The sequence below is a fragment of the Vidua chalybeata genome, chromosome 3, assembly GCF_026979565.1.
Source record: "Vidua chalybeata isolate OUT-0048 chromosome 3, bVidCha1 merged haplotype, whole genome shotgun sequence".
NCBI classification, from domain to species: domain Eukaryota; kingdom Metazoa; phylum Chordata; class Aves; order Passeriformes; family Viduidae; genus Vidua; species Vidua chalybeata.
In genome coordinates this window covers 18,864,875-18,883,378 of record NC_071532.1, presented here as the reverse complement: position 1 = coordinate 18,883,378, position 18,504 = coordinate 18,864,875, and the positions used below count along the sequence as shown (strand labels likewise).

Sequence of the window (18,504 nt, the reverse complement as noted above, 5' to 3'; positions counted from 1 at the left end):
GAGGAGGTACCTAACAGATACTGTATTTTTGTTTTGTTTGGGTTTTTTATACTTTAAGTGAAGCTTGAAGATAGCATTCAGAAGTGCTCACTACACTACCTGCTGTATATTTATAGACCTTCAGGATGCTGTTCTTCACCTACCCAGAAAACAGATTAGCATATTTTCAACTTTAACTTTGGGAAACCCCTGCTACAAAACTGATTCTTCCCTGAAATGCAAGTTGTGTCGCACTAAATTATTTTTTTCTAAAAATGGCAATGGTACCTTACTCTCTCCCCAGAAAAGTCTAAATGTATTTTTTGGCAATAATCATATTCTATATCCTTGTAATTAAATCAGTCGATCACTCAGCTCACCCACTCAACAGTAATAAGCCATTGACCCTATGGTCTCAGACTAGATCAATGCAATGCTTAAGTTTTTGACCCCCAGAGGCCTTGTGTGCAAATAGGAAGAAACTCCTTTAACTTACTTTAGATGTGACTAATTTTTCCTCTGATGTGTTGATTACATTAGCAGATTGCTTTCCCTAGAAACCTGTCCAACAACCTGCAGGCAATGAGCAGCACATGCTTAAGTTTCTTGCTGGAGATAGCAAACTTAAGCCACTTGCTTAGGTATTTAAGAGTTTTCAGGTACATTATACAGTTCATTGTTCTCAGTCTGATTCACCTGCAGAAATCTCAGCTGAATGTGGCCTGACAAGTGGCAGCATAGACACTGCTGCCTACTGTGCCCCCACTGCTGATGCTGTTGGCCGGACACTTCAGAGGTTTCATACTGCTGTCTCTCTGGACATACAAGTGTTCCAATCTCCAGCGCTCCCAGCTTTTCCGAAACTCCATCTGAACCTAACAGAAGCAAAGAAGGAAACAAAAGGAATGAATCAGCTCTTTAAATTACTCCATCAGAAAATAGCAAGGATACCACACTACTGAGAAATACTGGAAGTGCTTTAAACCTGCAATATTATTGTTTCCAATTATTCAGTTATCTCATTAATCCATTGTAGGCCATTCCACATTTAAAGTAATGATGAAATTCATTTTTACTTGTAGAATAAAAGCTCTTTTAGCACCAGAAAATCTTACCTTCATTATTTTGCTCTAAATTTTATTCACCTGCAATACTGATTGGACTCTATGCCCTACCATTACTAACAATTAAGCTGACTTTGCTTATCAGCCATGAAACAGCTGAAAAGACTGACTTTCTGCTCAATATTGCACCACAGGTATTCTTAAGAGGTCTAACTTCTGGTTTGATTTAAACATAATTATGTCCTGGATTACTTTTGTTCTTTGAATATTTATGTGGGTTCTTTTTATTTCATACAAAACCAAATGTTTATTCAGAATTGAAAACAACAATTAAGCAAGTTAAAGACTGTACTTATTCCCCTTTTAAATAGCAATTACAGTATTTCATTCCAGATACTAGCTTTTCTTAAAGCTACAAAGTATGCTTATCTAGTCACAGGTTCTGGGTTCAACTGTGTAACCTCTGCACAGGTTTGGAAGTTTATCCAGGATTTTGTAACTGCTAAAGAAGAACAGAATTAGATCTTCCTGTTCCATGGGCAAAGTTCTTGCCACTTGACTGAAGTAAGAACCTCCATTAGCTTTTAACACATAAGGCAGAGGACATAAAATTTCACACTTGTTACTCTAGATAAAGGCAGGAGTGCAACCACAGTAATAACTTCATTATAGTGTGTACTTCAGCCTGGAAATAAGTTCGCTGTAGGTGGGTCACTTAAGGGAGCCATCTCTGGAGAGATGCTTTTTCTTTTATCTTAGGATCTCATACTGAGTACCAAGAGACTAAGCAGGTTGATGGCAGTTTCAGCACAGGTTTGTCATCATGCCCAGGCTGTTGAAAGCTTCATTTTCTGAGGGAAACTTCCTAGGGAACCAGCTGCTGTATGTCGGCTTTCTTTGCTTGTTCACTGTGAAATACTGAATTTGAGAGGCAGTCCTAAAAAAGGAGCAAAGCCTTACAAAACTAATTGTCTTCCCCCGGTGGGTGCCTCTATCAGTGCTTGTCAGCTCTGGCCTACAGCCCTTGTATTGAATGTCCTGGTGGAACCAGCTGCGTCTCTGTGTTTCTGACAATCTGTCAGAATCCAGAATCTGACCTCCACTGTCACAACCAAATGGGTGAGAAGGAAAGATGCTGAGACAGATGCTTGTATGTTAGCATGCTAAGGGGGTTTGTTATGTCAAAAGGTGCACAAACACACCAGAGAAAGACAGTGTGTCTTGGCACAGAACATTTAGGGAGAATGGTCAGACAAAGGCAGAAATGCAGGAACCATAGAGTCTACAGGAAAAGAACTGACCATATTACCATTCCAGTACTTGGCACCTTTTGTGGGCATGGAAGCATAAGGCAGCACTGGGAAAAAGCTGCTGTAGGCATTTACTGGCAAATCCTGAATGAAAGCATGACTGTAGTGACTGACTAAGTCAATGAGCAATAGAAATAGGTACCTTTAGGTCAGTCAAAGGGAGGAAATGATTCTTTACTCCAGCTGGACATGACAGGCTTCAGCTATGATACAAATGGCCTGTAAAACTGAGATAAAGTGAATGGAAGACCTGAACAAAAGACTGTAGGAATGGGTCTTAGGATCAGATATGACTGGCATAACATCAGTTTTCTCTCCAGGGGTTAGGAAGAGGGTAGGGAGCAGGTCTTGCCTGTATGGAATTGAGTTTTTGCCTAAATGCCTTTGAATGTATAAGCAAGGGAATTGGTTAAGATTTATTTTTCAGAGGCAGTTCCTGAGCACAGAAGTAGATCTAGAGATCTAGAGATACTTATCCTAGTAACTTCCCTGTGTTGATAAGATTCCCCAGAAATAAGCTATGCAGGAAAATGATACCAAAAACAAAGCTCCCATTATGTGCTGACTTTGGCTGGGGTAGAGTTAATTTTCTTCACAGCACCTAGTATTGGGCTGTGTTTTGTATTTGTGCTGGAAACAGTGTTGGTAATATAGAGATGCTTTTGTTATTGCTGAGCAGGGCTTGCACATTGCCAAGGCCTTTTCAGCTTCTCATCCCACCCTGACAGCAGGCAGGCTGGAGGTGTGCAAGAAGGTGGGAGGACATCTGCCTGCCAATGGGAAGTAGTAAATGGATTCCACATTTCGCTTTGCTTTACCTATTTAGTTGTCTTTATCTTGACCCAAGAGTTTCCCCACTTTTATTCCTTCAATTCTCTTCCCCATCTCACCAAACTGGAGTGAGCGAGTGGCTGCATGGTGTGTAGTTGCTGTCTGAGGTTAAAACAAGCCATGTGAGAAAGGGGAAGAAAAATTTTTATGTAGGGTATTTTTTCTTTTAAAAGAAAAAAGGAAAGGGGGGGAACTTGAAAACAGTGGTCATGGAGGCTAAAGCTGGAGAAGATCTCTCACAGAGAGCTCTTGATTGAGCTTTATGTAGCTAATGGGGAAGGAAGCTGACAGTGTGGCAATAAATCTGGAATCTAATTATAAAAAAGCCCTAAATTTTGGCAAAAAAATCTCAGCAAGTGATAGTGAAAGGAAAGTAGGTCCAAAATGGGACAGAATTGAGCTGATGGAAGAGTTGAATTAATAGTCTGTATAGAGAATGAAGAGAAATTAAAAGCAAAAGAGAGGATTGGCCAGTATTTCAAGAACTCAGAAGTCCTGGCAACAAGACAGATTTTTTAAAGTAGAAGAGACTAAATCACACTTCCATTGTGACAAGAAGGCAAAAAGGAGAACCAAGGCTACAGAGAATGAAATCTGAACCATCTTTAACTAAGTGGTGGAAAAAGGCAGCATCTCTGTGGTTTAAAGTATTTCTTATAGAAACAGCACTAACTGCAGAAAAACTGGCCATGTTAAGCCTAGCTCATTTTGCAAAGAACATTGGTGGTAACAGGCAGTCTCATGAGACCCTACTGTTGGCTTCAGAGTAAGTTCAGACAAAATCCAGAATATTTCAGGCAAAATAAGACTGAAGTATGAATAAATTCCATTTTTTTCAGAAGTAGATATTAAAAAAGGACATTAATATCACTTCTATCTTCATTTCTACTATTGATCTGGGCACCAGGACTTGCAAAGAACTTTCATTCTGTATGGTTAAAAAAAAGAGTCACTGAGTCAAAGACAAAAATAAAATGTAGACCACACTGCAAACAAGGATAGTCTTTGGACACACACAGTGTGTCAGAAGATAGTTTCTCATTTAGCTTAGGAAAAGAATTCTCATATAGTTTAGAAGAGCCTTTACTTAAACTCTTTGTAAGGGCTTTTTTATGGATGCTGATGACCAGGCTTGACAAAATCCTACTCCCCTCTTTGAACAAGAGTTGGAACAAGCAAAATAATTCATTCTGGACTGCCAGTGAAGCTGAACTCATTGTATTTAGATTTTATGAACTACATTACAAAGGCAAGAAAATTATAGTAACGAGATTTGGAGCATTTCTTAGAAACATAGGTAAGCTATTACACAGTAAGCTCCCTCAAATGAAACAAGCATGCCTGTTTGAGGGCTTGTAATAAAGTTTGGGTTATGATGTAACTTTGTGAAGTTATTGAGCATTACACATGAGAGGTCTGGCTGCAGCTGCACAAGGGATGTATGAGCAAATGCCAAGGTGAATCAAAAGAAATACATCATCCACCAGCAGACAGTGCTGCATCTCAGGATTGAAGTACACCTGTAAAGCCATACAAGAAATTTGAAACAAATATTCTCTAATTAATGACACGCAGCAAATGACATTCATTCCCAACAGCCAAGCCTGCTGCTACTCACCTCCAATTTTGGTAAGCAGTACAATTAATAGATTCACTTCAATAAAATCTTACCCACAACCTACTAAAGTGAGCAGACTCCTGCAAGACTTAATTCAGGATGCCTGCTGCTTTCCTCTTGACTCCAGCCTGGCCATAATGATAGAAGTAGCACATTTTTCTATTGATTCCAATTCCTTGATGAGGCCTCTCTATCAATAAGTGATCTTGAATTATCATGTCATAGTTAAAAGTAGATTTATTGTGAGTGTAAAACATATTGATGTGCACTTAACTTAATAATGTAGTGACTAAATGAGTAGTTTTTGCTTCCCTTACAAACCTGGCTGCCAAATGAATGAATAATAATCACTTAGAAGGTAACACGAGAGATTCCTGCAATACTGAAACAGAACAATATCCTTTCCCACTACAGGGCTGGGATTCAGCAGAAGCCACAGAAGATGGAACTTGCAATCAATTAACTCAAAGCCAAAGGTACACTTCTTCTGGGTCTGTGAGTTTATCACTCTGTGAAGTTCAGTTTTAATGAGAGAGTGATGCAGATTTAATGAGAGAGTTCAAGCAGCTGGGTCACAGGGAAACCAAATGAAATCAAACTGTACAGCAATAGCCATGAGGATTCTCCAACTTCACCAGCAAGCTGAGCTGAATTCATAGAATAAAATGGGCTCCACTCCCACATTCACAAAAACAAGCAAATAAAAAGCAAGTAAAAGCAAAACAAGCACATAAAATAAGACACATTAAGAAGAGCAGCTGTAATTCTTAATTAAAGAATCCACCAGTGCAAACTACACAATTGTAAGAAAGACTATTTGTGAGATTCCACATCTACAAATAGTGACCATAAATTATACTGCCTGAATTCCTTCCAAACACATTTGTCTGATGAGTTATCCCACAGAGCTCTGCAGGGAAGGATCTGTTTAAAAAAAAAGTCCTGAACAAGGACAATTTAGCAGTTCAAGATCATTTTCAATTTCCTTTTCCTATAGTGTATGCTGATAAGGCAAATTGGAACAAAATAGTATCTCTCTTACCTCATTATTGATGAAACAGTAAAGAATTGCAACCATCAGCCCCTGAAATCAACAAAAACCAGAACAGTGAGCAGAGCAGTTTCCTCACTTTGCCAAACTCAGCTGCAAAGGGCTAGAGGCTCCACACTGACATGTCTCCGATAAGACTGAAAGGTGGAGAATCCTTGGTCCCTGTCAACTCTGAAGGCAGAGTAGAGGTTTGACCAAACTTTGTCTCAAAGCACATGGTCTTCGGAAAAAGGAGTTGATGTTTTCTTCAATCTGTTATTTTTGCCTAGTGATTTCTTTCCCCTTCTTCCTTACAAAGCAAAGGTTTCAAGTCTTAAACACTTCATAAGAGAGTAATTCACAGTGGCCCTAAACACAGCTCAGTGCTTGATAAACAGGGAACAACTGAGTGTGCAGGGAAACAGAATAATGATTTCCTTACACAAGGATATTAATTTGAAATGGCTTTACCTAAGGCAACAGTTAAATAAAAAATCACAATAAGCCTACGTCCCCCTCACATGCAGTTACAACTGGAGACAGCTACCTTTCCCAGCAAGATTTTCCAAGGAGTATCAGAAACACTGAAGAAAGCACAAAATGTGCTTTCAGCAATGCCACTGTACAATTACAGGAAATCACAGACAATTTTGTTATTGCCCTGAGGTGAACCATAGGAAGTAAATATTAATATGTGGACAGGAATACCAGATTATTGTAGTAAAGTTGGCTGTTAAAAATTGGTCCTTACACTTTCCCTTCCACTGTCATAATCCTGTAACATCCAGTGCTAAACTGAGAAATATAAGGAACATAAGCATGCAATGAATGAAAGAGAAAGCAGGTCCTCAAATAGAAGTTAAAAAATATCTTAAGCCCATGGACACACTGCGAGTGCTACCTGGAACGAAGCAAAGGAGAGCTCAGTAAAAAGCTTCACAAAGCGCAGCATCCCTCTGGCATGCTCGTCAGTAATAAAGGCAAAGATGACCTCATGGGTCCCCAGCAGTGGGATCAGAGTCAGCGTAGACTTGGCCAATCTAAGATCACAAGGAAATTAAAAATCTATCAGTGCCACTGAATAGACCATTGTTGATCCAAATGATCACTGGGAGTCACTCTTTCTGCGTTCTGTTTCTGACACAGTTTCAACTTTCGTAAATCACTGCACCACTTTGTGATGCAAGGTTCTCTTCCAGAGGCTGCAGGATAAAAACCTCCTTAGTTCCTACAAGTTTTAACCTCCCCTACCACTTCATTGCAGACCATTTATTGGTGAGAGCAAAGCTCTGTATCCAGCTACTGGCTGTATTTCACCTGGAAAATCTTCCAAACTCAGTAAGAAGCCATGTGCTTTCTTGTACCTGTGATGTCTTTCCACTGTATTCTTTTCTCCATCTGTAATTGGAAAAGACAACCAAAACCTACCTTCTTGATGATATGAGACATAATCTATCAATAACTGGAATATTTTAAAAATATCTTGGCAAAGGGAGGAGTACTTGGTATTCCTTCCCACTTCTGTGGTGTGTTAAATCTTCTAAACATTGTAACTATCTGTAACTGCAGAACACTTTGTCAAAGCAATTAAACTGTCTTAAAATGAATGATGGCAAGTTCAAAGACACAGCTAGCAAAGGATGAAAGACAAACTAATCTGAAAGAAATGATTCTTCACCTGTGAGAAAGTTCAAGATACACAACCACAGGAAAAGATTCACAAGAATGATCCTTAACTCTCTTTCAATGGACATACATGCCAGCCACCCAACAGGATACTGAGAGATGCCTGGGGATCATGTGGGAGCTTCCTGGGCCACAAAACTCGCCAACATCTCACAACAACCTGTCTTGAGTCAAGTCAGTAGATGCAAAATCACTCAATTAGTAGGGCTGTCAGACCTTTGTAGATCTTGTGTGCCTGAGGGCTATTGGCTGCTATTCTGAATCAAGTAACCATTCAAATTGGAAGACACCTCTGGAAGTCTCTAGCCCAACTCCAGTTCACAGCAGGTTACTCAAGGCTGTGTCCAGCCAAGTTTTGAGTATCTCCAAGGTCCTCCAAAGCCCCTCTGGGCCTCTCTTTCAGAATCAGACCACTCTGACTGTGAATTTATTTTCACCTGACATGCAAGGGGAATTTCTCTCGCTGTAACTTGTGACCTTTGCCCTTGTCCTTTCACTGGGACTCTCTGAAAATACTCAATTTTCTGTACAAGTAGGCTTGGAATCAAAGCCTCCAGCTCAGACAAGTCCTCATCTTTGCTTTGAGCTCTCAAGACACATTAGGATTTCCAAAATTTCATGTGAGGCAACATACACGACAACTCTACACTCATAAGAAATCACCAAAATATGTGCTGTGTCTTGTTTAGAAGACTGCAGCATTGAAATACCCAATGTAAAATAACTAAGTCCAGTGACAGCAGCAGTCGAGCTACCACAGCATGTAGCTCCACACTTCAAGAGCTAACTTGTTATTCTTACATTGTTTTTTAGACTGCAATATGGAAGTTAAGATGGAGAAATGAAGGATGCAACCATGAATCTTAGCAAGGTGATTAAGTAACAGGGAGAATACAGACAAGGATAGATTGACTACAAACCAAAAATTTGAAAGCCCTGACATTTCTCTTGAAACATGTCATACATTCAAGATTGAAAGTTTTGCCAATAACAGCTGGCAAATAGAACAAGGAGCAAAACTCAAAAAGATCCCATCTTGTCTTACTTGAAGTGAAAGCTTTTATTTCTATCAACTCATATTTTTATGTTCAAATTGGAATAAGATAGAATATTTCAGCTGGGAGGAACCTATGACAATCAACTGTTCAAAATTTAAAGCAAGTTCTTAAGGGCACTGTCCAAATGCCTCTTAAACACTGACAGGCTTGGGGCATTGACCACCTCTCTAGGAAGCCTGTTCCAGGGTTTGACCATCCTCTCAGTAAAGAAATGTTTCCTGATGTCCAATCTGAACCTCTCTTGGTGCAGCTGTGAACCATTCCTATATGTCCTATCACTGGATACCCTGGAGAAGAGCTCAGCACCTCCCTCTCTACTTCAACTCCTCAGAAGGCTGTAGAAGGGAACAAGGTCATCCCTCAGAGGCCTTTGCTCCAAACTAGACAAGTCAGAAGTCCTCAGCCACTCTTCACAGGACATTCCTTCCAGCCCTTACACCAGCTTTGCTGCCCTCCTCTGGGTGATTTCAAGGACTCTAACATTCAGTACTTGCATGTGCTGCAGATATTCATCCAGTCTAATGAAAGACTGTAGAGTGACAGACATCTAGCCTTCTATTTATAGCACAGATGGAATACCTGCCCTGGTTTCCCTGAGACTTTTCTGTGGACTGACTGTCCAAGCATTTACACCAATGCGTGACACCATACCTGTGCATTACTCAAGGGCTGTGGTTTTTAATCACCTTTGTCAACGCACTCCTTTCACATATGTCCTTGTCTGCTTTTATTCTGATGAGCACAAAAAGCATCAGATTACCCTAAGACATACCTGCATTTTATGTCAGTTTTGCACATCAAATTAGCCTGCAGTTTGGAGATGATGATGCATATAACTCTGATGAAGATGAGGAAGTTCACCTGGAGAAATGGAAGAAGAATGAATCACCATCAATAAACTCATGTGCATAAGTACTCAAAAAGGCTGGTTTGTGTATGCATGTGTAGCTCTCTGTGCATCCTGCTATGCAGCAGCTGCAGTATTTGCCACAGAACTCAACTCCTTGCTAAGGAATTGTGGTCTAAATGTGAATGCACAAGCCACCCTTGAAAACACAGGCACTTCATTACACAAAGCAGGGGACCCCACTTACTCTCTGGGGAGTGAGACACAGTAAAGGTATGGGTTAGCCCATTTGCCTTGTCTGGAGGTCTGAGCCTGACACAGTATTGTGCCTGCAGAACATTTTGACACAATGCCACACATTTTGCAGCTCTTTTGTAGCCCAGTATCTGAAATAGTATCTTTGGTCTCCCTGAACTACCTTCTATACCTCCTGCTCACAGGGGAGTTAATGGGACTACAGCAGCATGCTGTTCTGTTATCATGTCCTACCACCACAACAGGACAGCTTGTGGCCAAATTAAAGAAAGAAAATGCTAGTCTGGAATTTCAGTGACAGAAACCAACTTGGCTTCATAAAATCACATTTCTGAATGAAAATGTCAGTAGCCTCAAAGGTTATTAGCCTTTGGACATGCACAATGGCCACATGTGCAACTTTGTACCATATTGTGCTGTTCTCAGGGAAATCTGCCACCTCACAGCACACATCTCACTCACCCCGATGGCGATGAGGATGGGCAGTCTGATGATCAGCCAGTAATTCATGTTATAGTTTCTGGTCCAGCAACTAGTAGGAGGACAAAAAGGAGATGAAGGAAAAGTTTCAGTACATTACTAAAATCTCTTGCTTTTCATTCTGTTCCAGCAATGCAGATGGAAAATAATATTAAGGACTAGATACGAGGAAAGCACATCATGCTGACATGGAAACAGATGCAGCTGCTTCTGAGAAACACTGAACACTTTGTACTATTGCAGCTATCATAATCCAACTGGATACTACTCACCAGCCTTTCTTGCCCACTAATGGCTAGCTCTCCTCCACAATTTGCTATGAATTATCATCCATTAATTGTGAAGATTTACTCCATTAAAACCAAGGTCAAATTTGTCATTTGGCTGAAAGAAGAAGGGGGGGGGAATCTGTTTGAGTCTGATCTTTCCACTGTCATTCTTAGCTTCCTCATCCGGCACTATTTTTTATTATTCTTCAGTCTCCAATGTCAGATCATCTTATTCAATTGCTTAGTTTTTATCCCATTACTTACCATCATTTTTGTCATAACAATATTGAGATCAGTCATCTATTTTATCTGTCCTTATTTTCAAAAAGGAGTTACTAATTTCAACCATTGGAAAGCAATTGCAGCTGCAAACTCCAGCTCCTTCAGTGCATATGCACAAGGTTTCAGGCCCACTGGGAGTTTTAAAAATTATAAACAAGTAAAATAAAAAATGGGAGCAACAGTTCCTAACTTTTGCTGACCTGACCCCTCTGCCAAGTAAGTAGCATGCGGCAGCAATGCAAAATAAATACTTCATTTACCGCATGAGTCTCATTTTAACTTTCAAAATTCCTGTCTCCTTGAGCAATATGGAAGAAAAATGACAAGAAAAGTCATGGCAGCCACAGTTTGGGATCGCTGGTCTGAAGTGAACCTTAAACTGAGGGTTTGTACATCTAGTTCCTTTCCTCTGGCCACAGCCAGCCACCACCGCTGCATGATGGGCCATGTCTGTGAAGGATGGCCCAGATGTTAGGGCAGTGCTCATGTGCCACTTTGCTTGTTGCTGCAGTGACAGCATTCTTAATATTTCCGGGAAATCACTTTGTTAGCCTCCTGCTCAGCATTACTCAGAAGCAACAGACGCCAGTAAAGCCAGCAGGTTTCTGAGCTACACGGGCTGGGAAACAAACTAGGAAACAGCACTACATAAAACATAGATTCCTTCCCAAAAAAAAGGTTTCTCTTAATTTCTAAATCTGTTCTGCCAAAACATACATATGCACAATTTTCCCTAAGGCTTCTTAACAGACCTATGAAAGTTCAGCTTGGGTGATGCTGCTGGAGCTGAAACCCTCCCCAGCCTTGTAGTGGGACAGTCTAAGAGAAAAGAGCAAACCATGCAGCACCTGGGAGGGATCCATGTACAAGCACACACCCACATGTGCTCACTTACTAGAGAGGAAAGTGACACAGCTTGGCTGTGACAATTCCACATTCTCTTGCAGGGACTGCATGTCCAAGAAGGGCTCGGGATATTGTTTTTCCTTCAATTTCAGTTTAATGCGTACAAAAAGCATATTATTGCCACCAGTAGCTCTACAGCTTCCAATTCAATTGCATTTTAGGTACTGGACAATAAAGGTGTGCAGACTATGTGCAGTCAATGTGCCAGAGCCAGAATCTCAGTTACAGAGCTTCTTAATTGGTACACATGAGTGGGAGCCAGCTTCATGGAGCCTTTGAAATTAATTTTATTTGAACACCTCAAAACTGATGGGATAATAGGCGTAGCTGGAAGTGGAGTTCTAATTTTCTCACTAGCTGCAGTAGATGCAGAGGAAATTAAAAAAATTTCTTATATTAACAGAGGCTGAGACACAATTCTTTACATTAACTCTTGTACATTTCTGTGTTAATTTGCTTCCTGTGGCACACATCAATTTTAGCTACCTTTAAATTCATACAAATATGGGCAATAAAAAAAAACATTACAGGTCAATTAAGGTGCCATGGCTATTGAAGCATCCAGAAAATAAAACTGCTAGATCTCTACATGATTTCTTGCCCATCTGTGCTTTCTGTGATTGCCACACTGATAAATACACCAGTATCTATTGTGCTTGGGATCTATCCCTACAGTTTGCTCAGCACCTCTCCGAAGATGCTTGGCAACTAATAGCTTCAGACCCATGAATGAAGAATTTATCCAGTGAAAAAAATGCTAGTGGGATGTTTCTGCCTTTGCTTATCAATCCAGTATTCACCTTCTAAAAGCGAAAACATTGAATTTTTACATTGAATTGCTACAGGTGAATGGGAAAAAAAAAGGATTGAAGGTTTTGCTCCCATACTTAATTGCAGACAGAAGCAAAAATGTGTAAGTATCAGCTTTTTAGGCACAGTCTAATAACTAAGAACAACAGCTTGCCTTTAATTGTATTTGTTATCTGGACAAAATATTTTTGAATAACTCACTTTTTAAAACACTAATTGCATTCTAAAGGAGTTTATACTTGCACATGTAAGGAAAGAAGAAACTGGTGTGCAACTAACCAAGTCTTGCAGGCTTCAGTCCTTTACTCCAGTGGCTACATTCACAGGACCGCCTCAGATTCCTAGCCCTGACCACATTTGTTTCCTGTTATTCTTCATAGCCAGGGAAGTAGTTAAATCACAAATGAAATTTACAGCCCGCTGCATGGTGACAGAGCTATGGCAAACAGCATGAAAGATATCCCTGGCTACTCCAGCAAATGCTTGCCTAAGGCACAGAAATCTTGCCTTTCAGAGCAGCTGCTGCACATAGTTATTTATTGCTGTATTTTACAAATATTTAGACAAGATTTAGAAAATTCAATAATGTGCAAAATTGCCCCTTTTAAGGTCTGCTGAAGGCAGTGAGTGACAGTTTTCCTTAATAGAAAATATAAATCAGCTCTGAGCACCACATAATGTGGGAGGCTCAGCATGAGCACTTTGAATACATTTTCTACATCAATGAGAAGATATGCCCATGGAACATCGCCTGTTCAGAGACTGCATGGTCTCTACACCTATTCTGATAATTTCAACAAAACTTGCAGTACATCAGTACAGCCACAATCTCACTACAGAATAACATCACGTCAACATTGAAAAGGAAAGTCAAAAATCCTAGCATTGCTTAAGCCAGAAAAGGCAGATTTATCTGAACTGGTTCAGTATGATGAGGAACACAAAAAAGCTGGTTTTTAATACTCAGAAGCACCAGAAAACAGTTTGGGGGTGGCTCTGGCTAAACTGAATTTTCACACTGAAGCAACTCTCCAGCAATAATTGTGTCTGGGAAAGAAAAAAAGAAGAAAAGGATCCTCTACACAAGTGTTGGCTGAGTAGCTTGGAAACTAAGAGGAAAACCCATTAAATAAAAAATTAAAATAAAAATAAAAGAGCATAGATTTACTACTTTTCACAAAGAAAACGACCCAAATATTTCTAGGCAGCCACTATCCCTAAAAAGAAGAAGCCAATTTCTTCCCTGAAAAAAAAAAAAAAAAAAAACAAACAAACAAAAAACCCCAACAAGCTACAGTGCTATTTGTAAAATAGCTATTTATAAAGCATATACAAAGGAAATTTTTCCAGAACAGCCACCATTGTAAAAATGCACAAAAAGTATTTTGTGTTTCACAGCAGTCTTGTGCGTGACATAGTTGACTTCAGCAAGACTAACGTAAGCAGACAGAGAATGTGCCTTTATTTTAGGAAAACCTAAATAATGGGAGCTTAAACAAGAAAAGGCAATCACTTCTCTGCTGCTAGGCATAGGCTAATCACTACAAATTGCAGGCAGAATCCTGTGGGAGGTTGCTGTCTTCTTCTGAAACAACTGTAAAGGCTATTGCCAAAGGCACAGTATCAGGAGTGGTCTTGGCTGGGTAGGATGACTGCTATTGTTGATACTATAAGTACAGAAAAACAAAACATACCTTTCCTTGACCTGAAAAAGAATAGATTTATCCAGACATGCAGAAAATTCTGATCAGAAGAAACATATTCTCCTTTCTGCAATGTTATGCAAGACCTTCAGACAAAACAAGCAATTACGTGAGCTTTCAGTACATTGCCAAAGCAAGCCACGCTGAACAGAAAGCAAACAGTGACCTGCTGGTGCATACATACAGCACAAATGAGATAAAAATCAGAACCAAACCAACCCCTCATCTTCATAAAGGTACTTGACAGTTCCCCAGAGGATAACAAACAGCATTGGCACACCTGAAAAGAGAGGAGACAAGGCTGACATTGACATTGAGACTAAGAAAAGCAGAGAGAAGGACAACTCCCTCTGCCTCCCCAAATAATGATGAGCAACATAATTAACTGGTGTCAGGGTTGCAGCTCCTATCCAACACAGACTGCCATGAACAGTGGGCTCCCACCTAATTCTCAACAGGCATGAAAAATGAACAACACAAGTGCCCCATAACAGGCATTCACCACTTCTGTGGATATTTTCACAGACAGGCCAAGGGAATTAAAAATTTAGGAAGCTCTACTAGCCTCTGTACTCATTCTAGAGAAGGGTGCAGTGTGCTCGGACCAAAACCTTTGTGTCTAAATTTCTGCTTGGGTGTCACTGTATTCAAGCAGGTCCAAGTTCAGGCTGTCTACTGGTGTCGAGGCTGGAGCACACTCAGCCCCACATGCTCCCCCATGGCAGAGGGAGGGTGGGCACACCCAGCAAGTGTCCTCCCCCACAGAGAAGACCCAGTTCTGGCTGTGGTACTGTGGTACTGTGGTACTGGAGTGGCTGCAGCAAAGACAGCAGAGGAAGCTGGCAGCGAGGAGAGGCTTGGCCCTACCCTCACCTGACAGCACATGGGCTGCAGCTCGTCAGCTCATCTGGTGTGCAAAGGGCAGAGACAAGCCAAGTACACCAGCACTCATTATCTGCTTTACAGTATCAAAGGCTCTCTAATTAATTTCTTTCATTTATGAAGAGCCTAGGTCATTAAAAATAATTTTGAAGTCCATCTACCAACCAATACTCAGTACAGAGAATGACAAAAACGCACACAAGCAAGGAAAGCAGGTTGTGACTCAAAAGGCAGGATGAGGAATTTCTGCTTAAGGACAGATCAAGATGGTCTAATTCCTCCTTGGACAGTGTCTGATGCTGCATGTGCATTGTACAGAAAGAGCAACATTTAGCACACTTTGTTACTTTATTCTTAAGAACCGGTAAAGTAAGGGACCATAAGAACATCAGGCTGCAGCAGTAAGTTCTGCACAGGGCAAATCCACAGTTCATGGCAGCAGAAGCCATAGGGAAATTGGTCATCCTCCACAGTCTGAATACCTCAAGCAGTATCTTTATTGGGTATTATCAGTAAAAAAACCTTCACTTTTGTACTGTAGAATCCTCTGCTATCAGAACAGCTCAATACTACAGACACAGAATAATAATATTCTCCTCAATCAGTTACTTTAAAAACAACACAAAAAGAACATATAGCAGCATGGAAAAAATACCAATAATTAGAATATTAGCAAAGATAATGAATTGAGGAGAGATTATTTGGGCAAACAGCTACCATGTTCCATGGATTTACTTGATACTGAGAATACACAGTATTTTGGGAGCAAAGTTAACAAAAACTCTATGCTGCTTTGATAGTCATATAAAGAGATTAAGAACAAGCTCACTGCACATCACTTCCAAACCAAATGAGACTTTGATTCACAGAAACAAATTATAGTTTGAATTATTCCTTTCTTGATTTTGCTGAGCATTAAGACATCTTAATATGAAACTTACAGGATAAGACACAAACACTGAGAGCACAAAGGCTGTATGTCAGTGGATATATCATTTGATACATCAAGTGATAATAATGATTTCTGGATATCTCAGTCTTCTGGCTACATCAGAAATCTCTCCATGTTTAATCAAATCACTTGACATTTGAATTGAGAACCTATTATTAAGACTATATTTCAAAAGAGCCTAACTAGAAGGAGGCTGATATAATAGAATTGCATTAGCTATGCAAATATTATACAGATAATAGGCAGCAAGTATAAAGTAAGTTGTTCAACATTCTGTGCTCACTCCCACTTGTGATGCACACCTGGTGTCTTGGTATTGCAGCACCATCAGTCACAATGTTTTTCATGCTGGCAATGCACATTTTAGTCTGAGACACCAAGACTTAACAGTGCACACATGAATTTGCACTGATGTTTAAACTTTACTGCATGGATACTACCTACTATCCCCGTTTGGACATCTACCAAATTCACAAAGCCTTGTCCTGAGAAATGGATTGCCCTGGAAACTGTCTGGGACACAGTCTCAGCAGATGGGAACACATGAAGTTTTCCAAAGCCCTAGTGAAGATCTAAAGAGGAGACTGCCCCAAGAACATTCCCTAATTCACTTCAAGCCTGTAGAAGTCATTCCATCACAGCAAAAGAGCAAATCTGAAGCATCTCTGCAATAGCTACAGTTTGCAAGGATCACTGAGACTCTCCAAAGACTAATTAGCAGTCTTGATATCTAATTAGCTTACTTTAACTGGCAAAAAAAAAAAAAACAAAAAACAAACATATATTATTCTAGTTACTTCACTCAGTCAAGAGAATTCTGTCTGATTTGAGCAGGCAGTAGAAATAAATGGAATACAACTCATAGAATAAACACCACAGATGACTATGTTTCATTAACAGCATCAGTGGTGCATTTCACTCCTGGGCTTCCAACATAACACTTGATGCATTTGAGTTTCAGTTTCACACTTCTTTCTCCTGCTGCTGCAGATACCCAAGAAAAAAACTGCACTCATTTATAGGAGGCATTTATTTAAGGTGTTGGCTGAACTCTTCCTGGTTTTGCTTTTTTGTCATACATAAAGCTCTGAGATGGATCTTTTCCGAGATTAACTGACCAGAGAAAAGCCTCTGATTTCTGGAAATGGCAAGGTGTACTTTTTTTTTCTGTACTGCATCACTGCTGAAGATGCCAGAAATTAATTAATTAATTAAAATTAATCTTAATTCTTGCAGGTTGATAGGTGACCCAAAATCTTTGAACACTACATGGTGATTATGAAATCTGTCAAGTGTACTAGAAAATAAGCCTACTGACAGCTCAGCTAATAAAGTTAAACTTCAAATGACTGGGCATCTGAATTATAGGCTGCAATAATAATATATATTATGGATGATGAGAAAGTAATGGAACTGTCAAATCAACATCTTAACATCCCACTGCATAAATAAGCAGCACAACCTACTTAGTTTCACTCTAGCTTATATATTCTACACCATGTCCTGACAGCAGCATGCAAAAATCAGTCTCTTAATTTAACAGGTCTGAGATATTTTGATAACAGAACAGAAAAGCTTGGGTTTGTTCTGGAACCCACAGTGTCCCAATTACCACAAGAGGTGTCACCAGGTGGTGCTATTCCATGCCATCATCTTTCCCTTACTTCCACATGCAAGCAAGTTTCCATTCTTACAGACACACCGTATTTGTATCCTTTTATTGTACCTCACTTTACATGGAGGCAATTTCAGGAAAAACACATGAGGAGCAAGGAGGCTCCCCTCATCCTCACGTGCTGATTAGAGATTCTTCCTGAAGTAGATTTGTCTCTGAAGGACCAGAGCACTGCCATCCTCCTGAAACCCTTAAAGAAGGATGTATTCTAAATACAGCATTTTAGGGCTGTTTTCAGTACTTTAGCCATAACCTGACATCCCTTGTTTCCATGTGTGATAATTTCAACCTCTGAAAATATCAAGCACATAAACTAGAAGAACAAGTCCATTCTTCTTTCTCTCAGAAAGCATCCAAGATGCTCTGACTTGATCAGCTGATTGATGAAGGAATGCAAGAACAATACCATGAGGAACTGAGAGAAATGATAAACAAATATGACTACATGTAAAAAGAGTAAAAGCACCGATGATGTGAAAAGATTATTTTTTTTTTCTTCCTAAAAAAGGGAAAGCATGAAAAAGTTTAATTTAGAAAACCAAAGAGGGAAGAGGATTAAGAGGAATTCCTGACATGCATTTCTTACCAAGATCAGTCTGGACACAAAATCTATTTTTACATCCTTGAGTGAAGCAGAGTTTTCATTTGAAAATAGAAAAGAAGTGGTCAGAGCAATGAATGCATCCTCTTGCCACAGTGAGTTCATACAGGGTTTCTAAAGGAAGGTTTCTTACTGGCTCTGTTCCAGTCATATATTCCTTGCAATCAGGATGTAGATTTTGTAGCCCCAGCCAGGCTTCCTGCTTTTAATAGCTTCATTCCTCAAAGTATTCTTCCTTAGAGCAAGTTTGGATTGCCAAGGCTTGG

At 39.9% G+C, this 18,504-nt stretch overlaps 1 protein-coding gene across 1 annotated transcript in view; it reads right to left on the bottom strand.

The window, feature by feature from the left end:
- Positions 1–18,504, bottom strand: part of GLP1R (glucagon like peptide 1 receptor) — an 86,715-nt gene that overhangs the window by 3,636 nt on the left and 64,575 nt on the right. Inside the window, 6 exon segments of the mRNA XM_053936859.1 lie at positions 676–854; positions 5,845–5,886; positions 6,734–6,872; positions 9,349–9,437; positions 10,141–10,210; positions 14,348–14,408. Of these exon segments, the coding sequence (XP_053792834.1) occupies positions 687–854; positions 5,845–5,886; positions 6,734–6,872; positions 9,349–9,437; positions 10,141–10,210; positions 14,348–14,408 (569 nt within the window). The 3' untranslated portion in view covers positions 676–686.